General features: G+C 38.3%; 1 protein-coding gene across 7 annotated transcripts in view; it reads left to right on the top strand.

Annotated features, from left to right (window-relative positions):
• Positions 1–27,895, top strand: part of ALS2 (alsin Rho guanine nucleotide exchange factor ALS2) — an 88,340-nt gene that overhangs the window by 34,506 nt on the left and 25,939 nt on the right. For all 7 annotated transcript variants that reach the window (XM_055290228.2, XM_055290225.2, XM_063644884.1 and 4 more), the window contains 15 exons: positions 964–1,146; positions 3,286–3,457; positions 5,901–6,081; positions 9,012–9,077; positions 14,348–14,510; positions 18,543–18,674; positions 19,080–19,208; positions 19,946–20,016; positions 20,443–20,509; positions 20,860–21,062; positions 21,177–21,242; positions 22,270–22,368; positions 23,270–23,434; positions 24,288–24,399; positions 24,609–24,686. In XM_055290228.2, coding sequence (XP_055146203.1) covers positions 964–1,146; positions 3,286–3,457; positions 5,901–6,081; positions 9,012–9,077; positions 14,348–14,510; positions 18,543–18,674; positions 19,080–19,208; positions 19,946–20,016; positions 20,443–20,509; positions 20,860–21,062; positions 21,177–21,242; positions 22,270–22,368; positions 23,270–23,434; positions 24,288–24,399; positions 24,609–24,686 — 1,887 coding nt within the window. The remainder of the gene's footprint in view (positions 1–963; positions 1,147–3,285; positions 3,458–5,900; positions 6,082–9,011; positions 9,078–14,347; positions 14,511–18,542; positions 18,675–19,079; positions 19,209–19,945; positions 20,017–20,442; positions 20,510–20,859; positions 21,063–21,176; positions 21,243–22,269; positions 22,369–23,269; positions 23,435–24,287; positions 24,400–24,608; positions 24,687–27,895) is intronic.

Genomic DNA, 27,895 nt, shown 5'->3' with positions numbered 1-27,895 from the left:
GTCAGGAGACCGAGACCATCCTGGCTAACATGGTGAAACCCCGTCTCTACTAAAAATACAAAAATTAGCCGGGCATGGTAGCGGGCACCTGTAGTCCCAGCTACTCAGGAGGCTGAGGCAGGAGAATGGCATGAACCCAGGAGGCGGAGCTTGCAGTGAGCCGAGATTGCGCCACTGCACACCAGCCTGGGCGAAAGAGTGAGACTCTGTCTCAAAAAAAACAAAAAAACAAAAAAAAACAAAAAACGACAGAGTGCTGGACTCTATTCCCCATTCCCCTTCCCCCAGTAGCTCCGGGACCTGGGAATTTGTGTTTCTAACATGTTCCCATGTGATGGCTGCTGCTGCTGCTGCTGCAAAGACCACTGAGAACCACTGGTCTAAGGGATCCCTGTAGATGGGCTTCTCAGGGGCTCTGCCTGTTTTAACATCCTGGGAGTAGGCACAGTAAAGTCATATAGGACTGGTAGAGTTCCAAGTGGGAAAACTCAATTTTAGCACCCAAGAGTTTATTGGCCAGAATAGAATTTAACCTTATTAGATTGTTTTCTTTTACCTCGATTTTTGTGCACACAGCCAAATGTGGAGGGACAGAGGTATGTCCTAATTGTCACTTCTAGAGTAGGGCTCTGGAAGTTTCTGGGTCTCTTCATTATAATACAGTCTGTGCAGACTTCCAAAAGTAACAATAAAAAATTAGATGTGTGGTTTTTCCTTTTTAAATTCCAATTTTTCAGATTTTTATAAAAACAGTTCTAAATTTAAAAGCCAAACAAGGGATTCCATCTTACTCCTGCACCTGCTCTGCATTTGATTGGGCAAATTGCTGGGTAAGTTTGCTCTCAGATATGACTGACTTTGCACCACGCTTATTTAAGCAACCTAACGTTTCAGTTCCTGTGGATCCGAAGTTCTCTCTGATTACCTTTATCTTGGACAGACACTATCTTTCTGTCGTTGCAGATAAGCAGTGAAAATGGAGTCTGGAGTGTAGCTGCAGGCCAGGATTATTCCCTGTTTTTAGTGGATACAGAAGACTTCCAGCCTGGGTTATATTACAGTGGCCGACAGGACCCTACAGAAGGTGACAACCTTCCAGAGAATCACAGTGGTTCTAAGACTCCAGTACTTCTCTCCTGTAGTAAGGTGAACAGGAATTGGATCCTAAGGCCCACATTCAGTAACACATGAGAAGTCTTTTGTTTTTGTTTTTATTTGTATGTATGGCTAATTATTAGTAAGCGTCTCTAACTACCTTATTTAAAATTGCAAACTCTTTCAAGCCCTCTTCACTCCTTATCTTTTCTCTCCATAGGGCCTATCACCATCGAATATACTGTATAATTTGCTTATTTTGTCTATTGTCTGTCCTCCTTACTATAATGTAAGATTCAGAAGGTTAGGGATTTTAGGCTATCTCATTCACTGCTGTAGCATAGTACATACTTTGTAAATATTCTGATATTTGATGAGCATAGTACATTATAAATATTTGTTGAATTAACACCCTCATGTAGGAATACTGGAAAGTACATTTTACTATGAAGTTTCCTGACTGCAGCCGTAGAGCCCTCGAGGTGAATTAGAACAGAAATAGAGTAGATGAATTTCTAACTATTAAGTGGGAAGTAACAATGCAAGAGCCTGAGATAGGCTCATGACAGACCATGAGAGACCCAACAGACAACCAACAGTGTTCTGTTTTTCCCTGCTTCACTTCTCCACTTTTAATTTAATTTAATTTATTTATTTTTTGAGCCTGAGTCTTGCTCTGTTGCCCAGGCTGGAGTGCAGTGACACAGTCTTGGCCCATTGCAACCTCCGCCTCCTGGGTTCAAGCAATTCTCCTGCCTCAGTCTCCCAGGTAGCTGAGATTACAGGTGCCCACCGCCATGCCCAACTAATTTTTGTATTTTTAGTAGAGACGGAGTTTCACCATGTTGGCCAGGCTGGTCTTGAACTCCTGACCTCAAGTGATCTGCCCACCTCAGCCTCCTGAAATGCTGGGATTACAGGCCTGAGCCACCTTGCTTGGCCTTAATTTTATTTCCTACTGTTTACCTACTGTTTATCCCCTTTTATTTGATCTGCTTTCCCACTCTGTTTTCCCTTCTTTTTTGTAAACTGAAACCATTGGCTTATTTCTGGCTTTCTTTTCCCCATAAAGTAACTCACATTCTCAAAGTGACATACTGCAGGGACATTAACCCCAAAATCTAGTATATTCTAGGATTTCTTATTTTTATTGAGTAAAGTAGCATGTGGGCTTTTTTTTTTTTTTTTTTTAGTCTTTGTGTTTGTTTTTCTGGCTAGTAAGTTATGAATGTGTGGGGACAAGATCTTTCTTGTTAAAGGTAACATTGGGGCCAAGTACAATGGTTCATCCCTATAATCCTAGAACTTTGGGAGGCCGAGACTGGAAGATCACTTGAGGCCAGTTCAAGACCAGCCTGGGCAACATAGCAAGACCCTGTCTCTACCAAAACAAAAAAATATTTAAAGATTAAAGGCAACATTGACCAAGATGTGTCTGTAGTTGCTGGTCCTGGCTTTACATTCCCCATGAATGATTTCACAGTCTAGATAGGCAATCAAATAGGCTGATGAAAGGAATGAAACTCTCGTGTGTGTCTTTGGTTACCATGGGATGTTAATAGTTCATTGGGTCTGTAGCTTGCCTGCCTGATTTAATGGGATGTGTGAATAAAGACATGGAATGTTTTTTATACAGTGGTATCTTGGGTAAATGACAAAAAGTCCCTTTTTAAGAAAATCTCTTTTCATTGTACAAAAGGCAGGTTAATTCTTAGATCCTAGATATTTTAATATATAGCATAGAGATCCTCCCTGGTCTCATTAATCTTATTTTACTCAGAAAGGGGTCCTGAGACATGTATCCTATCATTTGGATCTTTATATATCCAGGGGGTCTGTTTCCAAACACTTGTAATGTGAAATGAAAGGTGTCTTGGAGATAATTGAAAGTAGGTGTATATAGTTATGTATAGATCCGGATATGCATATATAACAATGATGTACTGATGAACCAGCTCTAAAAAAAAGAAGCAACCCCCACGACCCCCCCAAAAAAAACTCTAGTCTGTAGTGCTTGCAGATTTTCACTATGGCCAATTTTCAAGCTGCCAATGGTTTAATTACTTGCTTGCAAATTTTCTGAATATTTAACAGTTAGCTCTTGTCAGCTGATATAAGCCAGCTTCAGTATACCAAATTACTAACATAATTATATGTTATATTTAATCCTTTTATTTTCTTCTGTTTCAGCTTGGATATATAAGCAGAGTGACAGCAGGAAAAGATAGCTATCTAGCCTTGGTGGATAAAAACATTATGGGGTATATTGCCAGTCTCCACGAGTTAGCTACTACAGAAAGACGATTCTATTCAAAACTAAGTGATATCAAATCTCAGATTCTCAGGCCTCTTCTCAGTTTAGGTAAGTTGCAACCCCCTCTCTCCCACCATTAAACCATCAGGTCTGTATCTCTTCTTCGTATATCACAAATAATGAAAACCTGTTAGTTTATGGTTTACTTCTTTCTATCCACTGTCTTTGTGTGTGTGTGTGTGTGTGTGTGTGTGTACACAGGTAGTCAACAATTTACAAACTGTTTCCAATTTGTCAATAGCCTCGCTGCCCTTGCCCTGTCCTGCCACTCCCAGAGCTCCTGCGGCTTGCAGAAGTAGAAAATGGAACTTTTAGGATATTCATGGCAGAGGAACAAAAACAACTTTGGGAAAGTTGACCCTACATAAAGTTAGACTTCCAAACAACACTTCTCCCCCTGCTGGTCCTAAGAGATCTTCCAGTATACTGTCTGAATTTTTTATTTTCCTCATTATAGTTCTTAGAATTATATCAAGTAGAGATTTATTTGGATTTACAAGTAGTCTCTTAAAATTGTGGATAACTATGAGAGTGTTAAAGATCTTATCTGGCTGGGCTTGGTGGCTCACGCCTGTAATCCCAGCACTCTGGGAGGCCGAGGAGGGCAGATCATGAGGTCAGGAGTTTGAGACCAGCCTGGCCAACATGGTGAAACCCCATCTCTACTAAAAATACAAAAATTAGCCAGGTGGGCACCTTTAATTCCAGCTACTTGGGAGGCTGAGGCAGGCGAATTGCTTGAACCCAGGAGTCGGAGGTTGAGGTGAGCTGAGATTGTACCATTGCAGTCCAGCCTGGGTGACAGAGCAAGACTCCATCTCGGGGACAAAAAAAGATCTTATCCCTCAGCGTGAGTTGATTAAATCTGATTCTTTTTTTTAGCTATGCCAAGCTACAAAGAGGTTGGAAGTGAGGGGATAATACAGAGGGAATGGGTTACAGTAGTACTAGATGGGATGCCACTGTCCAGATATACTGGGTACCTGGGGGTCTCTGGGAGAATAGAAAGGAATGCAGGGTGGAAGTTGAGGGAACTGTTGCAGATAAACTTTTCCTATTTCAAATTTTTTTTCTGGGTTTGGCCCTACAGTCAGAAAACAGAGAGGAAGTTTTCTTTCTGTTTCTCTCTCCTGCACTCTTTGCCCCCCTGTGTTGACCCAGAATTCAGGCTAATTCTCTAGTACATCACTTTTGCCATGTTGAGGACATTGTCTTCTGCAGGTCAGCCTGTTGTTTCTTTTCTTTTCTTTTCTTTTTTTTTTTTTTTTTTTGAGACAGAGTCTTGCTCTGTCACCCCAGGCTGGAGTGTAGTGGCGCAATCTTGGCTCACTGCAACCTTCACCTCCTGGGTTCAGGCAATTCTCGTGCCTCAGCCACCTGAGTAGCTGGGACTACAGGTGTGCATCACCACGCCTGCTAATTTTTGTATTTTTAGTAGAGACGGGGTTTTGCCATGTTTCCCAGGCTGGTCTTGAACTCCTGGCCTTAAGTGATCTGCCTGCCTCGGCCTCCCAAAGTGCTGGGATTACAGGCATGAGCCACCGTGCCCAGCCTGCCCGTTGTTTCTAGTGGAAAAACATCTTTTCAAACAACTAATTTACAGTCTTTGTGAATATAATCCTTTTGTAAGCTGAGGACTGTCTGCATTTGTGTTTTTGTTTTTATTACCTTCTGCCTTTTCAGTGTTGTGGAGTCTCTGTTCTATAAATTCCCCTCCTCTAGTTAGGCTGAACACTCCAGGACTTTGCCAAGGGAAAGGAAGCAATCTAAGCTGGAAGCTTCCTGGATTGCTGTGAAAGGAAGGTTAAATCTGCCTCTTTCCTGTCCTGGTTGCTGATTTCTTTGTTGGTCTTCCCAGTCTACTTCCCTAATTGCTTGGAAAGAAGTCCTAGAAATGAGGAACTTTAGACAGGCAAAAAGCAAATAATATCCTGGTGCCCTCTCTGAAATTCAGAGCATCCTCAGCAGTCCAATGTTTGGATTGCCTTCTCTGCACTGAAGGGTTGGGCTTTTCAAAGAGGCAAGTAGAGCAGAAGTCAGAACAAAAAAACTGAAAATGTTAACAAAGGTATAACTCCCCAAGTGAGTTTAATTCCTGACTGTCACTAATCAGTGGCTTAAATTACGTAATTGACTTCCCTTCTCTTGGCTTCAGATTACTTATCTTCAAAATGACCAGAGAGTTGCGTTAGCTCAGTGGTTCTCAAATTTGGCTCATCTTTAAAATCACCTGGAGAGTCTTTTTTAACAGAAAAAGCCATCCTGGAGTCTATAAGGTTCCTGTGAATGTGTTTTTAACAAGTTCCTCAAAGGACTGGATACTGTGATCTTTGAGGTTGCTTTAATACTGTAATCATGTGGGTTCCTTAGTTGAGAGCACATGGCAAAAGTTTAAATAGTCTTAGAGGAATTCATAATCATAATCATATGATCATAATAAAGTGCTCGGTTTTCAGTTTGTGTTGTCATCATCATCATTATTTTGTTATAGAAAATTTGGGCACTACAACTACAGTCCAGCTGTTGCAGGAGGTGGCTAGCCGATTCAGCAAGCTGTGTTACCTCATTGGTCAGCATGGAGCCTCATTGAGCAGCTTCCTTCACGGGGTAAAGGAAGCCAGGAGTCTGGTCATCCTGAAGCATTCAAGTCTCTTCTTGGATAGTTATACAGAGCAAGTATCCAGTCCCGTGTCATGTTCAATCTCTGCAGGGTTATTCTGCCAAGGAGAACAGCTCCTTAATCAGAAGAGACTAGATTAGGGAGAGTGATATAAGGTAATAGAAATTGCAAAGCAGTATTTTAATCTTAAGCCAACTATAGTTCTGGATTGCTAAAATTGTCTTCTCTAAGTGAAAAAAGAGTTTAAAAATAATGAATTCTCATGTTTTCTTCTATATTCTAGCAGAGTGATAGCATAATTTACATAAAATCTACTATAATAAGTCTGGTTCTTTAGAAAACAATTTTGTTTACTTAACTAAATTGTACTAAAACTTGAAGAAATTAGTAACTAAACAAATTATTTTAAGACCAACTGCTGATTGTAAATATGGAGCTGTTCTGATGTCTGCTTTTTACTTTTGTATAAATGGAAGTTTTAAAAGACCCAACTATTTTTAACATGAAGATGTTTTTCCTTAATAAAACCTAGAATATTCAAGGTTCTTTGCATATTTTTCAAGCAAAATATCCCAAGTGTACTTGAAAATGTAACTTAAAATGTTTCTCACTTTTTCTTAACTTGTATTTTGATATGATGATGTGAGGCATAATTTAAGTGTTATTTTAATGTATGTTAGGTTATGCTTTGATCTGAAGTATGTATAGGTTTTGTTCTCTATTCATTCACACCTCAACCATCCAGCAAACACTCAGTGCCCACTCAGTGCCAGGCATTTGCCGGGAGCTCCAAGCCCACAGCAGCACAGCATGGGGCCTGCGAAAAGCACCAGCCCTCAGGGAGTTCATGTTTTGTTGGTGTTTTGTTTTGATTATTTATAACATAAATAACATGTGTTTCTTACTGAAAACTGCACAAATAAAGATAATCAAAAATCACCCATAGTCCTACCACCAGAACTAACCACTGTTTATCATCTTAGTGTATTTCCTTTCCAACCTATGTAGTATGTACAGATAGTTGGATGCTATTTTAATTCTAAGCAAAATTGAAAATATTTGAAGCTGTTGTCTAAGAGGAAATACCCTGGTTTGAGTCTTTTAACTCATCATCTTTCAGAAATGAAAAATAAAAATAATAGAACTTGATACTAATTTCTTTTTTAAAACTAGATTTTGTTGTTGCTGTGATTCCAGCTTTTACTGGTATAATTTTCCTTTTTTGACTTGAATTCATCTCATAATACCTCTATTTCACTTCTTTTTCTTCTCTGGTACTTTAGGCCTTATGCTTAAAAATGCTTTTGTTTTGATATTTTGGGCTTTTTTTTTTTTTAACATAACGGTTTATTCCTGTAGATAGGGCAAGTAAAATATTCGGGCTTATGTATGAATCTTTAAAATTTTTTTTATAATAATTTTAAAGTTATTAAAGCCTAGAGTGCTGTGGCACCATTACAGCTCACTGCAGCCTTGATCTCCCAGGCTCAAGTGATCCTCCCACCTCAGCCTTCCAAGAAGCTAGGCCTACAGGTGCATGTCAGCACATCCAGCTAATTTTTTTTATTTTTTTGTAGAGATGGGGGTCTCACTATGTTGCCCAGGCTGGTCTCAAACTCCTGGGTGTAAGTTATCCTACTGCCTCAGCCTCCCAAAGTGCTAGGATTGCAAGTGTGAGCCACTGTGCCTGGCCAAAATTATTTTGAATTGTGATAAAATACACATCACATAAAATTAACCATTATAACCATATTTAATTGTACAGTACTGTGGGCTAATTTTAGTAGGAGTTTACCTTCTTCCTCAAAGTCAGTTGATTCCATTTGCCAGCCCAGGTGTGTATAAGAAATGTACAGAGCTCAAAGCAGTATAACTAGACTTGTTCTTTAGCAGCATATCAATATTTAATCAACATTTTCTAACACTGTCTCAGCACTTTTAACGTATTTTCTTACCTTCACGTCATTTCTTTTTTCTTTTCTTTTTTTTTTTTTGAGCTGGAGTTTTGCTCTTGTTGCCCAGGGTGGAGTGCAATGGCACGGTCTTGGCTCACCACAACCTCCGCCTCCCAGGTTCAAGCGATTCGCCTGCCTCGGCCTCCCAAGTAGCTGGGATTACAGGTGCCCGCCACCGCGCCCAGCTAATTTTTGTAGTTTTAGTAGAGATGGGGTTTCACCATGTTGGCCAGGCTGGCCTCAAACTCCTGACCTCAGGTGATTCACCTGCCTCAGCCTCCCAAAGTGCTGAGATTACAGGAGTGAGCCACCGCCCCCGGCCTTCACTCATTTCTTAATTGGGAAACCTGAAGTGAAGATTAGAGAAAATTTTCATCAAAAATTCAACTATTTTAATTATGTTTTCTCAAGTATGTTAAGTTACCACGTAATAGATATTGTTTGGTAGATACCAAGTAAATTACTGCATTTTCTGCTTAGCTTTAGGTGTTTTTAAAATTTCCTTTTATATTACCATCTTTTTTTTTTTGGAGACAGTCTTATCCTGTCGCTCAGGCTGTGCAATGTTGGAATCACAGCTCACTGCAGCCTCAACCTCCCAGGCTCAAGGGATCCTCCCACCTCAGCCTCCCAAGTAGTCGAGACTACAAGCATGTGCCACCATGCCTGACTAATTTTTCTATTTTTTGTAGAGTCGGGTTTCCCCATGCTGCCCAGGCTGATCTCAAACTCCTAGGCTCAAGCAATCCGCCCACCTTAACCTCCCCAAGTGCTGGGATTACAGGTGTGAGCCAATGTGACCAGCCTTATATTACCATCTTTACTAAGCTGGAATTCCCCTACCCCTCCCTTTACCTCCATTATTGTAATTATTACACAACCTGCCCTTCACAAATGTTGACATCACAAAACTTCTGAAATTCATTGGTGAAATAATCAAGAATTATCTATTCCAGGTATGTGTTTGGAAACTGAAGAACTAATTTACATTTCAACTAATGTAGATGTGTTTTCTTTTTTGCTCAAGGTATTGCACATCTATTACAAATTTCCTGGTTATGGGAGGATTCCAGCTTCTTGCTAAGCCTGCCATGTAAGCAAACCCACACCTTCCAGTTATCATTCTCTCTGCCAAAGATCATGTTTTATAGTGCTCTGTGTTTTCAAGTGCTCAGGGAAAGCTTTGACTTCATCATTTTACCAAACAGATCAAAATATAAACTTTCAGTAAGTCTTATAAAGGACAGGTACTATTAGCCCCTGGTTATCATTATAAGTAGTATGCTATTGAAAAAGTACTGAATGAATAGGCTCAGGTTCTGGGTCCTTCTGTGCTATCCCTGAGACTTTGGACAACTCTCTTTACCTCAGTAGGCCTAGTGTCTTTCATCTGAAAAATGGGAATGTTCTCTCCCATTGGAGAGGAACAGGTAATGTATGTGATGATACACAGAAAAATGTGTTTGCGCAGATACAAAGTATTTACATTTAGCTTCTGGGTAAATAATTTAAAGGCTCCTTACACAAGGCAGTAATCCTGACCAGATAGTTTCTCAACAAGTGTTGACCCAGCAACAAAGCGAAGGTTTTAAAAATTCTGTATTTAACTTTTTTTTTATTTTTAAAATAGAAGAGATAGCGTCTCACTGTGTTACCCAGGCTGGTTAGGAACTCCTGGGCTCAAGGGTTCTCCTGTCTCAGCCTCCCGTTGTGCTGGAATTACAGGCATGCACCACTGTGCCAGGCCAAAAATTCTGTATTTTAATGGAAAATACTTTAAATATGTACTCACCACCCAGATTTAGCAGATGTTAATGTTTTGCCATGTTTTCTTTTTTTGTTCGTTTGTTTTTGAGACGGGGTCTCGCTCTGTCGCCCAGGCTGGAATGCAGTGGCGCAATCTTGGCTCACTGCAGCATCTGCCTCCTGGGTCCAAGCAATTCTCCTGCCTCAGCCTCCCAAGTAGCTGGGACTACAGATGTGCACCACCACACCGAACTAATTTTTGTATTTTTAGTAGAGATGGGGGTTTCACCATGTTGGCCAAGCTGGTCTCAAACTCCTGACCTCAAGTGATTCACCCACCTCAGCCTCCAAAAGTGCCGGGATTACAGGCATGAGCCACCATGCCCAGCCCCATGTTTGCTTTTGATCTTTTATCCTAATGGAAGGAATGCTAACATTCTCATCTCATTTCTAGTTTTAATGAGAATGCTTTTAATATTTCACCATTAAAAATGATTACTTTAGGTTTTTGGTAGATATAATTTATAGAGTTAAAAAGGCCCTATTTCTAAAAGTTGTAGAGGAATTGATTTTTATAATGTTAAATATCTGAGTTTCCAAATTCCAAAATTCAGTAATCTTAATGTATTAATGTTTTAATACATTGCTGAATTAAATTTACTTATACAGTTGTCTCGATACCCATGAGGGATTGAGTCCAGGACCTCCCAAAGGAAACCAAAATTCAAGGATGTTCAAGTCCCTGATATAAAATGGCTTAGTACTTGCCTATAACCTGTGCACATCCTTTCATATATGTTAAATCATCTCTAGATTACTTATAACATCTAATAAAATATAAATGCTATATAAATAGTTGTTATATGGTATCGTTTAGGGATTAATGACAAAAAAGTGGTAGAAACATAATTTTTTTATGAAATATTTGTGGTCTGAGGTTGTTGAATCTGCAGATTTGGAACTCACAGATATGGAGGAGCTTTTTCTCCTTTTCTGTTTCCTGGAAGTTCATAGTTTATATGAAGTAGGAATTATTTGTACTTTGAAGATTGAGTAGAATTCATCTGTGAAAATAATCTAGGCTTCATGGGGGCATTTGCTGTAGGGAGTTTTTACTGATTTAATGAATAGGTATGTTCAGGTCTTTATTTCTTCTTATGGCTTTTGTTATTTATATTTCTCTGGAAAAATTGTTCATTGCACCCTTGTTTTAAAGTTTATTGGCATAATGTTCCTAGCATAGTCTTAAGATGATTACACCAGAATAACTGTAGTTGTACCCCCTGTTTCTCATTCTTACAATTATTCATTTGGGCCTTTTATCTTTTTTATCTTGATCAGTCTTATCAGCAATTTACTGCTTTTTAAATTAATTTTTTCAAAAATTAGGGAATCATTTCTTTTGCTTTTAAAAAATTTCATTAATTTCTGCTTTTTATTTCCTTCTACTTTCTTTTTGTTCACCTGTTAACTTCTTACAACTTCGAGTTTAGCACTTGGTTCATTAATTTTTCAAATTTAAAATTTTTCTAATGTAGCCATTTAAGACTATAAATTTCCCTCTAATTGTTGCTTTAGCTGAATCTTACAAGTCTTAATACATTTTGTTTTTATAGTCATTCAGTTCTAAATATTTTTGAAAGTATTTTTCTAATCCATTATGGATTATTGGACTCACACGCTTGTTGATTTCCAAAATATAGGGGTTTGGCCTTTATTTTTTTAAAATGACAGTTTCAAGAATATGTCTTTAACTTTATGTAGTAACTTTAAAATTCTTGATCTTAATACACCACCATTTTCCATTCTTTTACTTTCAGCCCGTCTGCATTGTTTTGGTATATTTCTTATAAGCAGCAAATGGATGGACTTACTGTTTGTTGTTGTTGTTGTTGTTTACATTTGAGAACTTCTGGTTTTGAAGTTTACATTTGTTATTACTGATTTTATATTTATTATTTTAAGTATCTTTATTATAATGACTAAAATAGCTTAGTTAACCTATAATGTTGGTGAAATGCTGAATCATAGCCAAAGAAAATAGGAGAAAATGGGGCTGTAGCCAAACCAATAATTAAATGGAGCAGAAAGAAAATGCAATAGTTATTTTTGCAAATAGTAATGCTTGAAGAAAAGCAAGTTTAATTACAGGAAGATGCAAAAAATAGATGGAGACTTGTGACAGTTTAAATGGAAAGCTTCTGGGCTTCCTGAAGGGCTACAGCAGTTACTGACCCTGGTTCCTTATTCTGCTGCTGTTGACCTTCCTCTAGTATTTCCGAGTTAGATTCACAGTACTGAAGAATTGACCTTGTTAGAGCAGGAAAATGAGATGACATAAGTTGAAAGCCTCTTGCCTTTTGCACAGCACCATGCCCAGAGCCTGGGTTTTACATAGTTAAAGGCAGCAATGACGTCTTTTTCCAATTTCTATTTACAAAGTCAATATTTAAAATTACCATAAAGATTTCATTTTCAGAGAAGAGTTTGAGAATGTCTAGAGCACAGCTAGGCTGCCCACTTGGCTGTTAGTGGATCTTGGATGATGATGTGCAAGCACTTATCATTCATCTAATTGATCACTCAGCTGCTCACATCAGGCTTGCCTGGTGGTTTGATTATCATGCAAGTTTTTTTCTTAATATGATAAAATATATGTAATGTCATATTTATCATTTTAATCTTAATTGTACACTAATTGTACACTGATAAGTGTACAATTAAGGGGCATCAAATACATTCACAATGTTGTATAACCATCACTATTTTTTCATTATCTCCGAGAAAAACTCAGTGCATGATAAATAATAACTCCCCCCATACTGTCTCCCCCTGTCTGCCTGGCTGTGGTAACCTCTATTCTACTTCCTCTCTGTTTGAGTTAGCCTATTCTAGGTACCTTATATGAGTCGAATCATGTATTTATTTGTCCTTCTGTGTCTGGCTTCTGGCTTATTTCTTTAAGCATAGTATTTTCAGGGTTCATTCATGTTGTAGCATACGTCAAAATTTCATTCCATTTTATGGCTGAATAATATTCTCTTGTATGTACACATTACCACATTTTATCAATCAGTTCATCTGCTGATGGACACTTAGGTTGTTTCTACCTTTAATTTTTTTTATCTAAAAAATCTGAGCAAAAAGTACAGACCTTGCCATATAAGGAAAGAGTGATATTGCCACTATTAGATTAAAAACTCCCAAGAAAAGATAAGCTGATCAGAGATGGTTTCTGGTTCAGATTTCTTAGGAGTGTAGCTTGGCCTCTTTCAGGGAAGATCATAGGTAAGGACATGAGTGAGTCCTGGAAAGTAATGGAGTTCACAAGAGTTGGAACATTTCTGGTCTACTGTAGACTGGGTACTGGGTATTGAGAATTATGGTCCAAGGGAGTTTGTGTTCACTATATCTTACCTCCGTCTCTCAGGAGCAGGTCAAAGCAGAACACTTGTGTAAAATTAAATAAGTCCTCAGCTGATCTCTGCAGTAGAACGTGGAGAAAGAAGTAGGAACATTATCACCAGCCAAATATAAATAAAATCTGGGCAGTCTATCTAAGATCTTTTTCTTTTTCTTTTTTTTTTGAGGCAGGCTTGTCACCCGGGCTGGTGTGCAGTGGCACAACCCCAGCTCACTACAGCCTCAACTTCCTGTGCTCAAATAATCCTCCTGCCTCAGCCACCTGAGCAGCTGGGACTACAGGTGTGCGCTTCCATGCCTGGCAAATTTTTGTATTTTTTGCAGAGACAGGGTTTTGTTATGTTGCTCAGGCTGGTCTCAAACTCCCGGGCTCAAGCTATCCACCCACCTTGGCAGCCCAAAGTGCTGGGATCGCAGGTGTGAACCACGGCACCCAGCTCACCAACTCTTACTGCTTTACCATTAAGTATTTTGGTTTGGTGAGCTAAGCCTTAATGGGTTATTGATCAGCATTAAAATTTGGAATAAAATTTTAACAATGAATTTATTAAAAACTGAATATTAGCTAATTTTTGGCTTCAGTTTGAAGTGCTTTTGAAGATCTCAGCATTGAAATCTTCACATATAATCATCTTTATTTTTTCTTGTTAACTGTAATACTAGTTCTTGCAGCTTTTTATTACTTTCCTATAATAAACTCTTATTAGGTGATCAACAATTGAAGGAAAAAAGAAGAAATTAGAAGTGTTTTAATATCCACACTAATTCTGTTGGAGCAAGGAGCTTTGCTTTTCTTCCAGTGATTCTATTTAGCACAGCTGCCTAGAACAATTAGTCTTGCCATTTATTGCTGTGACTTTTGGCTTTGAAATTAACAGGTAATGGTGTCAGCTGGTCTCTGATTATTCACCTTAAATTGTTGGATGCATGATTCATTTTCTAGAATATAGGCACAAGTCTGTGATTAACCATTTGTATTGCTACCATTTGCTACTTTTTATACTTAAAAAAATCATGTCTTATAGATAGGGAAATTCTTTTAATTATATCTGGCTTATTTCATTGTATTTCTACTTTCACAGCACCTAAAAAATGTGCATTCTGAAAGAGGTACTTTCTAGTGAAATTTTTTATTTAATATACATATTACCAATTCCAAAATGATTAACTAAATTTTTTTTCCTCTACCTCTAGTGATTTCCTAAATAAAAACCAAGAGCTGTTGCAAGATTTGTCAGAAGTGAATGATGAAAACACTCAGTTGATGGAAATACTGAATACTTTGTTTTTCTTGCCAATCAGACGACTTCATAATTATGCAAAAGTTTTGCTAAAGCTTGCTACTTGTTTTGAAGTGGTAAGCTCCCATGTATACCTCTTTGGACATTTGGAAAGCCAAGGATCATAGTTGTTTGTATGGATTATGCCACCGCAAGATCTGGAACTCCAGTAATTTAAAATTTACATGTGTCTAATTAATTTAATTTTCTTCAGGGAAATGACAGAGGAAAGTATGACTGTAGATAAATTGAGTTTTCTGTGGATTCAGTTTCCTTTTAGGGCCTTATCAAGATGAATAAACTGTATTCATTTTATGAAACTTTGTCTAAAGTTGAGACTCTATCAGATGCTACTCATTCAGTGGTTGTCAAAATTTATTGGATGCATGCTGACTATGAGTTAAACAGAGCTCTTTAAAGCCCTGGCTTTCTGTATAATGGCACACACCTGTAATGCAGGGGCGTTACCCAGCCTGGATTCATGCTAGACTTTATGCCAGGTGTTTAGGTTGCCTTAGCAAATGCTGAGAGGAATCAGTGTTACAGGATTTTCTCAAATGTTAACTGGTCCACTCTTACATAAAACTAGTTAGGTGGAATCCTAGCAAGTTAGCACCACACTAGGATATAGATGTATGTTAAAGCTGGTCCTGAGACATTCACCTTTCAAATCCCATCGAAATGTGTGATTTCATTTTGTTTCTACCCTGAAAGGTTCTAGAGAAATTATAATGACTCCAAAGTCTCTTGTAGGTTTTTTTGTTGTTGTTGTTTGTTTTTGAGACGGAGTCTCGTTCTGTCACTGGGGCTGGAGTGCAGTGGCGCAATCTTGGCTCACTGCAACCTCCACCTCCCAGGTTCAAGTGATTCTCATGCCTCAGCCTCCTGAGTAGCTGAGATTACAGGTGTGTGCCACAACACCGGCTACTTTTTTTTTTTTTTTTGTATTTTTAGTAGAGATGGGAGATCAACATGTTGGCCAGGCTGGCCTCGAACTCCTGACCTCAAGTGATTGGCCTGCCTTGGCCTCCGAAAGTGCTGGGATTACAGGCATGAGCCACCACGCTGGCCCCTTATAGGTTTAGAATCTTCTTAGTCTTTGGGTCTGTCTCTTGATCTAAACGGATTTCACCCCTCAGAGTGACCCAGGAACTGATTGATGTAGGCCTTCTACATTTGAGCCTACTGTGAAACCAGACTAAAGAAAAGACCTACAAGGTCTTTAAACTCATCTAGCTTTAGCTGTGAAGGTTTGGCCTATCAAATATCCCAATGAGATACAGCTTTCACCTCAATATGGCCTCAATTAATAAAAAAATTTTCCACCAGATCAGCTTAGAATTGTTGAGAGTCAGAGTTCAGTTTCCCTGGATGTAGCTTTCATGTGCTTTATATTTCCTTCCTGAAACACTCCCACTCCCATCCTCATTCTGGGACAAAAGTCATTTTATCATGAAAATAAAGCCCTCTTTGACTATATTGGTTCTCTTTCCCCTATCCATCTCTGAAGGATTATTTACCCTGTGTTTTGCTAACACTTTCTATTATTCACTTCTCGTGTTATATCAGTGGCCCTTATCCTTATCACAGGGGGTCAAAATCAACTGTGGAAGCTTTTTCAAAACAAACCTGCCTGTATTCCATCACTATACATTATAATTTAGTAAGTCTAAGGCACAGCCTTGACATCATATATGTGTGTACACATATATGTATTTTTTAAATGTCTCCATATAAAAATAATAATGATACTTTTATTGAATGAATTCTATTTGCCAGGCACTGTTCTAAGCAAGTTATATGTATTCATTTAATCCCCACATCAACTCGGTGAAGTAGGTATTATTATACCGATTTCATCATCAGCCTTTTACAGATGAGATAATTGAGACACAGCTGAGAATTGGCGGAGCTAGAATTAATATCCAGGCTCTGGTTCCAGAATCTGACCTCTTAACTTACTTTTCTAGATTGTCTTTTATGATATATAACCTATTAACAAAGTCACTGCATTATTCTGGTACATTTTTCTATCTTGTCTGCCTAATTATGGTACAAAGATCATACCTTTTTTTTTTCCCTAGCACTCTAGCAGAGTGTTTTATATGTGGTAGATACTCATTAAATGTTTCTTAAATGAATGGAAAAAATGAAAATGAGTGACTCTCAGAATTGTGGCAAGTAATTACTCATGAACGTGAGAGATCATCCTTTAATCTTACCTTCTGCTCCCTCGCTACATGGCGTAGCAGTTACACCCATCCCAGTAGTTGTTTTGCAGACCCCTGGGGCTTCCAAAGACCATTTCAAGGGGTTCACAAGGTCAAAACTATTTTCATGACAATACTAAGATATTTGCTTTTTCTACTGTATTGTCATTTACATTGATGGTGCAAAAGTTAAGGTGGGTAAGACTGCTGGCTCCTTGGTAGGAATCAAGGCAGTGGCACCAGCCTATACTAGTAGTCACTGCATTCTTCACTGCCATGCACTTGCAGTTAAAATACAATTTCACTTAAGAATGTCCTATTATGTGTGGTGACGTGCAAAGTACACGTAAAGCAGCTCTGCTGCATGCTGAAGTGTGGTGGTTTTTCAAGAAAAACACGATTGTGATTGTTGAGTTGAGAGCTCCTCTTGAAATAAATGGGTTGCTTTTTTTTTTTTTAAACTTGAAAGGACAATTGACAGATAAACTGATTTTTCAGATTTGGATATTGGCAGATATTTTCTCAGAAATGAGTAAATGAACCTGTCATTTCAAAGAGATCAACTGATAGTATTTGTTGCCAATAATAAAATCTCAACTTTTAAGCGAAAATTAGAATGTTAGAGATGGATCTGACACTGTGAGTCTGACAGTTTCCTGATACTTAGGACTTTATCTCATGAGATTGGTAGTTCTATTATCCTGTGATTTTTGATGTTGTAGAAAAAAGGTATCAACATTTGGAAAATCTGCATAATTCAGTCAACCAATATTTTCCGTATGTCCAATCCACAATCATAGATGGTACAAAGTCATAGATGGTAAAAGACTCATTCAAAGTGCACGATAGACCCCTGGATTTTAACATCACAGGGTATAAAAAGCTCATTGCTGTGGTTTCAGATTCTACATTGCAGCTCCCTTTAAGAATCTACCACATAGCAAGTTTTAATATAGTATCAAAAGAGAATATCCACATTTATTTGAAATGGCTATTAAAATGCTTCCCTCTATTCCAGATATATACCTTTATAAGGCCACATTTTCTTCATAGGTTTTAACCAAACAACATGTAACAAATTAAATGCAAAAGCTGATATAAAAGTCCAGCTGTCATTTTTAAAGCCAGATAATAAAGAGATTTGAAAAAATGTGGACCATTGCCACTTTTCTCACAAAAAAAATTTTTTTTTTTTTTTTTTGAGACTGAGTCTCGCTCTGTTGCCCAGGCTGGAGTGCAGTGGTGCATCTCAGCTCACTGCAAGCTCCACCTCCCGGATTCACACACCATTCTCCTGCGTCAGCCTCCCGAGTAGCTGGGACTACAGGTGCCCGCCACCACACCCGGCTAATTTTTTGTATTTTTTTAGTGGATACGGGGTTTTACCACGTAAGCCAGGATTGGTCTTGATCTCCTGACCTCGTGATCCGCCCACCTCAGCCTCCCAAAGTGCTGGGATTACGGGCGTGAGCCACCGCACCCTACCACTAAAAAATTTTTGTATGTGAATTAATAAAAGCTTTTAACATTTCTTAATTTTATATTCTAATATGGTAAATATCAATAGATACAGTCCACATAAGAAAAATAAAGGGATCCCGAGACCAAAACATTTGAGAACTCCTGCCCTATCCTGGGGTCTCTGCTGCTCTCTTCCCTAACTGCCAGGTTTTGTCTCTCTCCCCTGAGTTATGCCCGTATTTCATATGTACTTTTATGTAGTAGAATTTTTCTGAAACCAATCTCCTTTTCCCAGTCTCCTGCAGTGTGCTACTTGTGCTCTTGGGCCAAATTTTCCCCTACATCTAATACTGTATATCTAAAGCAGACTGAGGCTACAGATTCTGGATAATGGTTTTATGTTCTTTTTCTTTTTCCTCTTTAATTTTTGCCCTGTAGGCATCTCCAGAATATCAGAAACTGCAGGATTCCAGTTCTTGTTATGAGTGTCTTGCTCTCCATCTCGGCAGGAAAAGGAAGGAAGCAGAATACACACTGGGTTTCTGGAAGACCTTCCCCGGAAAAATGACGGTAAGCCATGCCAGTTGTCATTTGTTACCCTAGCAAACAGCAACCATTTCGATAACAATTGATATAATTTCCTCTGTTCCTTACTTGTTTATGGTAATAACCTTTTAATGACCCCTTTCCTAAAATGTCTAAGGGCGATACCAGTAGGTACTCTAAATTCCTTCTCTCATTTCTAGAAATCCTCTCTGAAGACTTACTCCCTTCTTTAGTTTGTCTTCTTTTTAATCTCCTTCGAGCTCTAATTTTGTGAAGTGTTTAGATCCCGTATAAATTTAGATTTTACACCAAGCTAAGCTACGACCAGCAAATTCCCTTAAATGTGGTTTGTGTCTGTTTTATTTTCTCTTTACATGTTAAAATAATTTTGATTGTTTGACCTAGTATTATATTTGTCTTTAATTCCAGGATTCCTTGAGGAAGCCAGAGCGTCGACTGCTGTGTGAGAGTAGTAACCGAGCCCTGTCTCTGCAGCATGCTGGGAGGTTTTCTGTGAATTGGTTCATTCTCTTTAATGATGCCCTGGTCCATGCCCAGGTAGGCTGGATTCCTAACCTTTAAAGAATCCCTGAAAGCTGGACTCCTATCCTTATTAACTGTACTATCAGTTTATGTTCAAAACTAGTGTGATTTTACTGAAACTGTTGACTAAAAGAGGCTAGCCATCATTCTCAGCAAACTATCGCAAGGACAAAAAACTAAACACTGCATGTTCTCACTCATAGGTGGGAACTGAACAATGAGAACACATGGACACAGGAAGGGGAACATCACACTCCGGGGACTGTTGTGGGGTGGGGGGAGGGGGGAGGCATAGCATTAGGAGATATACCTAATGTTAAATGATGAGTTAATGGGTGCAGCACACCAACATGGCACATGTATACATATGTAACAAACCTGCACGTTGTGCACATGTACCCTAGAACTTAAAGTATAATAATAATTTTAAAAAAAAGAGGCTATTTAGCTACAGCACGGATTTCTGTATGCACTGGATTTCAGAGAACTTCTTAAGTTTCCAGCTTGAACTCCTTAGTTTCAGCCATGTGAAGAGGGCCCTGCAGCAGAGATGGCAAGGCCCTTTGGGTTAGCTGTGTTATGGGGACAATGTGGCAGAATTGGTGGCACCTACATGGACTTAACTATTTCAAGGGGTTTCTGCAGCAGAGATTGCAGGGCCCATGTGGGGTAATGACATGAAGGGGATACGGGCAGAGACCCCGAGGTCTACATGGGCTTTCATAAAAGTGCCTCCGTGTTCTCTGTTTCAGTTCTCCACGCACCATGTTTTCCCTCTGGCCACGCTGTGGGCAGAGCCACTGTCTGAAGAAGCTGGTGGTGTGTAAGTGCGTCCCCCCTCCCCACCCCACCCCGTCCAAGTCTGTTACCCAGGTTGCTTCCTTAAATGTGAAAAAAAGCTCAGGAAGGCTTGGGAGACAGTCTCCCCATTCTGCATAATGAGGCCCACCTCCCAGCACATTAGACAGTAAAGTAGTCTATTGATAATAAAATGGCCTGTTGTGAAGATCATGGCAAGTCATGATTAGGTGATGAAAGGGCATCTTCATTGCACACATCCCCATCGTTCAACACAGAGCAGAGAATTCTTTGTTCTTTCCACCGTGGTGGCACCCAAAACCAAACAAGCATTTACATTAATTGACTTCTGCTCCTCTTGAAATAAAGAGGTTGCTTTTCATATTTGAGGATTGATACTGTAATGACAGGTTGTTAAACCTACTGGTATTTATCCTTGTGAACGTTTTAGGAATGGCTTAAAGATAACTACACCTGAAGAGCAGTTCACTCTCATTTCATCTACACCCCAGGAAAAGGTTAGTCCATTATGGTATTTTCCTTCAATCTTCGCCCTGGCTCTTTCTGCCTCTTGTGTAATAGAGAAGAAATATAAATTGTTCTTGCTTGACTAATGATGCACAGTTCTGTCTGATAAATCTTCATTAACCCAAAACTGTAGGTTCTTGGTTGTTTTTTTTTTTTTTTTAATGTGACTTAATTTTAAACATATAGCAGAGAAATACAAGAGCCAGTCAATATTACTCTATTAATAAGAAAAGCATTAGGACACAAATAATTTATTCGCACCAAAGAAAACTAGCAGGATTTAAAGCAATGCTTGATGAATTGTTGCCTTAAACTTATTGATGTTACTTTTTGCTCCTAGACAAAGTGGCTACGAGCTATAAGCCAAGCTGTAGATCAGGCTTTGAGAGGGATGTCTGATCTCCCCCCTTATGGAAGTGGTAGCAGTGTTCAGAGACAGGAACCACCCATTTCACGCAGTGCCAAATATACTTTCTACAAGGATCCTCGCCTAAAGGATGCCACCTATGATGGACGCTGGCTTTCAGGGAAGCCTCATGGCAGGTGAAAATGTTGAAGATTTATGCCTGGGGTGAGGATGATCATCACATGATAGAAAAAGTTTTAATTATCTGAACTATTAGTTGACATGCATTATTCTTTGCTTATACATTCCAGAGGGGTTTTGAAGTGGCCTGATGGAAAGATGTATTCTGGCATGTTCAGGAATGGCTTGGAAGATGGGTAAGAAAATTGTATAAAACATGACAGTAAATTCAAGTTCGGTAAGGTTGTAAATTATGTTATTTTGTATGCAGAGCTGCTTTTCAAACAAGTGGTAGATTTTTGTTGTTATTTTTTAGAAATGCACATGTATGAGCGTGAAGAGAGCCAGGAGTGAGGAGTACAACCTCTGATTTACCTAGACTGGGTCATTTTCCTTGATAGCTGTGTGACTCAAATTACACAGCCTTCCATCTGTTAAAATGGGGCTGTGTTTTCTATACATTTCTCAGTTGTGAAGACTGAGAACTTTGGTAATGTTAATGGTGGGACCATTGAGACGGTAGTCCCCCTTTACACAAAGGACATAGAAAAATTTTCCTTTCAGTTGTTTTAAGTCATCTTTAATTTCTGTGATCTGTTCAAGGAGAAATTTTCCAAGTGCTATATTATCTTAATGATGCTCTAATGACTTTTTTAAAATGAGTTGATCATGTTTTCTAACACTGTAAATGTATTTACATGATTAGTTTATGGCAGTATTTTGTATAATATTAAGGAAGTAATTTAGTATATAAAAAATGTTGGGTAGGTGATTTTGTGTGTCTGTGTGATCATGTAAATTCTTGTGATGTGTTAAAATCTCTTTTTAATAGATTATTAGAATGAGAAGAGACTTTAGGTCATCTGATTTACCCACTGAGTTACCCCTCTTATTATCCAAATAAAGGAGCTAGATACCTGGGCTCACCGCATGGTGGTGCAGGTAATTAGTGACAGAGATAGGTGAAGGACACAGGTCTTCTGTTTTTCACTGGAGTTGGATTAAAACACAATATCTTAGTGTAGTGGGGCTGATGTCCCACTCCTCCTGCCAAACAGCTTAGGTTATAGATTCACCTTAACCAAGATGCTGTTTTAACCCTTTACTCCTACAGGTGAATGTTTTCTCTGTCTTCCTTGTTAAAATGTTTACCAGGATATACATACAAAAGGTGAATATGTCATAAATGCATCTTCTTTTGTTATTTTTTCTTTTTCATGGCAGTTATGGAGAATACAGAATCCCAAACAAGGCAATGAACAAAGAAGACCATTATGTGGGCCACTGGAAAGAAGGAAAAATGTGCGGTCAAGGAGTCTACAGGTAATAACATTGGAAAGGCTGTTGGACTGGTGTTGGTTTTTCATATAACCATGTAAACCTGAATGTTTGCATAGCCAAAATTTCCAAGGTTTAAGTTTTATTTAGTCTTAAAGATAAAATTTAGAGGAGTAAATAAAACTGAAACTCTGTGTGATCATCTTTTAAAGGTCAACCCCTCATCTATCACAGGATTAAAATACTGGATTATTAAATTTAGTTCTTATCTAAATTTTTTTTTTTTTTTTGAGATGGAGTCTTGCTCTGTCACCCAGGCTGGAGTACAGTGGCGTGATCTCGGCTCACTGCAAGCTCCGCCTCCCGAGTTCATGCCATTCTCCCGCCTCAGCCTGCCAAGTAGGTGGGACCCCAGGCGCCCGCCACCACACCCGGATAATTTTTTGTATTTTTAGTAGAGACAGGGTTTCACCGCATTAGCCAGGATAGTCTCGATCTCCTGACCTCATGATCCACCCGCCTCAGCCTCCCAAAGTGCTGGGATTACAGGCGTGAACCACCGCGCCCGGCCCTAAATTTTATATACCTTATAAACCATAATTTTCTCATAGAGTCTCCTATATGTCTTATCTATAAATTTATTTTTATTACTCTAATGGACAAAACTTTTATTCTTCCCTCTTAAAAATAACTCATTATTTCATTTTCCCATAAGAGAATAAAAACACACTGTTTTTCATGTTAATGCAAAATACCACACATGGTGTCTTTAACTTTTTAACTTTAATCATTCAAAAATGAGGTTTTTTTAATTGGTGAAAAATAATCATATAAACATTATAGCTACCAGTGAGACTGAGTATGGTTTTGGATTTTCTAAATTTTGTAAAAATGAGCATCAGAATTCAATGTGCATGTGATAATTATCCATTCTTTCCAACCACAGCTATGCTTCTGGTGAAGTATTTGAGGGTTGTTTTCAAGATAATATGCGTCATGGTCATGGCCTTCTACGAAGTGGGAAATTGACATCCTCTTCTCCCAGTATGTTCATTGGCCAGTGGGTAATGGATAAGAAAGCAGGATATGGTGTCTTTGATGATATCACTAGGTACAGTATTCTCCTTCTATTCCCCCAGTTTAAGCCAATGATTAAGCACCATCATTATTTAACAAGCAGTTTATACTTATTTTGTCTTTTTCATGGAGATTAGTAAGATTTCTTTGAGTTTGAGTAGGTGAAAAATGAACCTTCTTTTTTGACAAACCCTTTTATTTTTTATTTTTTGAGACAGGGTTTCACTCTGTCACCCAGGCTGGAGTGGTGTGATCTCAGCTCACTGCAACCTCTGCCTCCTGGGTTCAAGGGATCCTCCTACCTCAGTCTACCAAGTAGCTGGGACCACAGGCACACACCACCACACCCAGTTAATTTTTTGTATTTTTGGTAGAGGTGGGGTTTTGCCATATTGTCCAGGCTGCTCTCGAACTCCTGGCCTCAAGTGATCCACCTGCCTTTGCCTCCCAAAATGCTGGGATTATAGGCATGAGCCACTGCAGCCAGCCTCTTTCTTTTTTAAGTTAGCAAACTTTTGTGTAAGAAAAACCTGTGCATAGGTTTTATTCTGCTTATTACATTTTAAATGAAATTATTTAGAGTTGAATTCTAGGCCTTCTTTTTAAAAATTATGTATTTTAAAGTTATCAAGTAACTACCTGGGGTATATATAGATCTGTGTCAGATAGACCACAACATTAAATTCCTCAGAGAGCATTACTGAGTGAGATGTCTTTTGCTGTCACCTTGTCCCATATTTGAGGAGACAAAGTTAACTATTTTAACTAGAAAAATGGAAGCAATACCAACCTAGGGTTGATGTCTGGGATCTCCCATGTGATAATTGTCTTTTCCCTACTTTATCCTTGTCTTCAGTGCTTTTTCTTTTCTTTTTCTTTCTGTGCAGGGGGGAAAAGTATATGGGAATGTGGCAAGATGATGTTTGTCAGGGGAATGGTGTGGTGGTTACCCAGTTTGGGTTATACTACGAGGGCAACTTTCACCTTAATAAAATGATGGTGAGTGGAATATTTGCATATAGTTGTTACTAACTTTTTAAAGCTCCTTTGTCCTTAACTTTTTAAATCATCTTTTGATTAGTTTCCACCTTCTTAGTACTATTTTCCTTCTTTTAAGATTCCATAAAGCTTTGGGGATATGACTGCATGCACTCTTAAGTTACTTCGTATTTTATGTGTTATAATTTTTCTCTTGTTTCTTCTTGTAGGGAAATGGGGTTTTGCTTTCTGAAGACGATACTATCTATGAGGGAGAATTTTCAGATGACTGGACTCTTAGTGGAAAGGTTGGAAACTAGCTTTCTTTTTTTTTCTCCCTAATAAATTCTTTTACTAATTTTTTTGACTTTAAAAATAGCTGATTTACATGCCATAAAATTCACCCCTTTCAAGTGCACATTTCAGTGATTTTTCATCAACATGGCTGTACAAACCACCACCACAATCCAGTTTAGAACATTTCCGTCACCTAAGAGAATCCCTTCTGCTCATTCGGTGACTTCCATTTCCACCTAAAGTCCCTTTAATCACTCTTAATCACTCTATAGATTTGCCTTTTCTGGGCCTTTTGTATAAATGGAATCATATATGCAGTCTCCTCTATGTGGCTTCTTACACTTAGCATAATGTTTTTGTTTTTTCCATATTGTGGCATGTATAGTATTTGTTCCTTTTTATGGCTGAATAGTATTCCAAAACTACATTTTGTTTATCCTTTTACCAGTTGATGGACATTGGGTTATTTCCAACTTGAGACTATTGTAAATAATGCTGCTATAAACTTTTGAATGCAGTTTCTTTTGTAGACATATGTTTTCATTTTCATTTCTCAAGTATGATGCCTAGAGTGTAATTGCTGAGTTGTATGGTAAATTGATGTTTAACATATTAAGAAACTGTCAAACTTTTTTCCAAAGTGTCTGTACCATTTTGCATTCCCATCAGCAATGTGTGAGGATACTAATTTCTCCATATCAAAAAATATTTCTTATTTTCTGTCTTTTTTCTTATAGCCATTCCAATGGGTATGAAGTGGTATCTCCTGGTTTTAATTTGCATTTCCCTAGTGACTAATGATGTAGAACATGCTTATTAGTGATTCATATATCTTCTTTGATGAAATCGCTATTCAGATCTTTGGCCTATTTCTAAAATTTTGTTTGTACTCTTGTTGAATTTTATGGGTTCTTTCTGTATTCTGGATACATGTCCTTTATCAGATATGATTTGTAAATATTTTCTTGCTGTCTGTGACTTGTCTTTTATTTTCTTAATGGTGTCTTTTGAAATAGAAAAGTTTTTCATTTTAATGAACTCTATAAAAATTTTATGAATTATGCTTTTGATGTTATGTCTAAGAAGTCTTTGCCTGTTGGCTCACGCCTGTAATCCCAGCACTTTGGGAGGCCGAGACGGGTGGATCACGAGGTCAGGAGATCAAGACCATCCTGGCGAACACGGTGAAACCCCATCTCTACTAAAAATGCAAAAAATTAGCCAGGAGTGGTGGTGGGCACCTGTAGTCCCAGCTACTCGGGAGGCTGAGGCAGGAGAATGGCATGAACCTGGGAGGCAGAGTTTGCAGTGAGCCGAAATCGCAGCACTGTGCTCCAGCCTGGGTGACAGAGCGAGACTCCGTCTAAAAAAAAAATAAAGTTTTATAGTTTTGCCTTTTATATTTAGGTCTGTGATTCATTTTAAGATAACTTTTGTATATGGGCTGAGTTATGTGTCCAAATTAATCTTTTTGCATATGGCTATCCAAATTTCCCAACACCTTTTCCCATTGAATCTTGGCACCTTTGTTGACCAGAAAATGTGTTTATTTCTGGTCTCTCAGTTACATTTCACTGATCAACATGTCTATCCTTGTGTTAATACCATACCATCTTGATTACTGTTGATTCCTAGTAAGTTGTGAAATCAGGAATATAAGTCCTCCAAATTTGTGCTTTTTCAAAATTGTTCTGGCCAATCTAGATTCTTTGACTTTTCATGTAAATTTTAGGACTGGCTTATCAAAATTCTGCAATAAACCTTGCTAAGATTTTGATAGAGATTGCATTGAATCTATAGATCATCTTAATATTGACTCTTCCAACCCATGAACATAGAACACCTCACAGTTTATTTAGATCTTTAATTTCTCTCGGCAATGTTTTCTAGGTTTCAGTGTATACATCTTGCATTTCTTTGGTTAAATTTATTTCTAAGTATTTTATTGGTGCTATTGTAAAGCGTTGTTTTCTTAATTTCATTGCTATAATATAAAAATGCAGTTGATTTTGTATTTTGTTCTTGTTTCCTGAAATCTTGCTGAATTCGTTAATTAGTTTTAGTAGTTTTTTTGTGTGTGTGGATTTCTTAGGATTTCTTACATACAGAATCATGTCACCTACAAGTAAAGACATTTTTGCTTCTTTCTTTACAATATGGAAGGCTTTTATTTCTTTTTCTTGTCCAGTTGCACTGGCTGGAGTCTCCTGTGGAATGTTGAATAGAAAAATGTTAAGATTGGACATCTTTACATTGTTTTCTATTTTAGAGAAAAGCTTTGTGTGTGTGTGTGTGTGGTTTTTTTTTTTTTTTTTTCTTGAGATAGTTTCTCACTCTGTCACCCAGGCTGGAGTGCAGTGGCATGTTCTCCGCTCCCTGCAGCCTCAACCTCCTGGGCTCAAGCGATCCTCCCTCCTCAGCCCCCCAAGTAACTGGGACTACAGGCACATGCCACCATGCCTGGCTAATTTTTTTTTTTTTTTTAGAGACAGGGTTTCGCTATGTTGCCCAAGCTGGTCTCAAACTCCTGAGCTCAAGCAATCCACCCACCTTGACCTCCCAAAGTGCTAGGATTACAGGCATGAGCCACCATGCCTGGCTGAAAAGCATTTTTGTTAAAGTGCTTTTCCATTGTCTGTTGAGATGATCGTGTGGTTTTTATCATTTATTCTACTAATATGGTGTATTATATTGGTTGCTTTTCTAATGTTAAACCAACCTTGCTTTCCTGGGATGAATTGTACTTGGTTATGGTGTATAATTTTTTTTATATGTTGGTGTTGCTGGATTTAATGCCAATATTTTGTTGAGGATTTTTGCATTCATATTTATGAGAGGTAATGGTCTGTAGTTTTCTTTTATTGTGATGTCTTTGTCTGTCTTTGATATCAGGATAATTCTGGCCTCATAGAACAAGTTGGGAAGTGTTCCCTCCTCCCCTATTTTCTGAAAGTTTGCGAAGCTTTGGTATTATTTCTTCTTTGAATGTTTGGGAGAATTCACCAGTGAAGTCTTCTGGGCCTAAGCATTACTTTGTGAGAAAATTTTTAATTTCTAACTCAGTTTCTTTACTTGCCTTAGGTCTATTTAGATTTTCTATTTCTTATTGAGTCAGTTTTGGTACTTTTTGTCTTCCTAGGAATTTTTCTATTTCTCTATGTTATCTACTTTGTTGGCATAAAGTTGTTCTCTTAGTGTTCCATTCTGTCTTTGTATGTTT

This window comes from Symphalangus syndactylus, chromosome 8 (genome assembly GCF_028878055.3).
Source record: "Symphalangus syndactylus isolate Jambi chromosome 8, NHGRI_mSymSyn1-v2.1_pri, whole genome shotgun sequence".
NCBI lineage: Eukaryota > Metazoa > Chordata > Mammalia > Primates > Hylobatidae > Symphalangus > Symphalangus syndactylus.
This window is presented reverse-complemented; position numbering and strand designations above follow the sequence as displayed.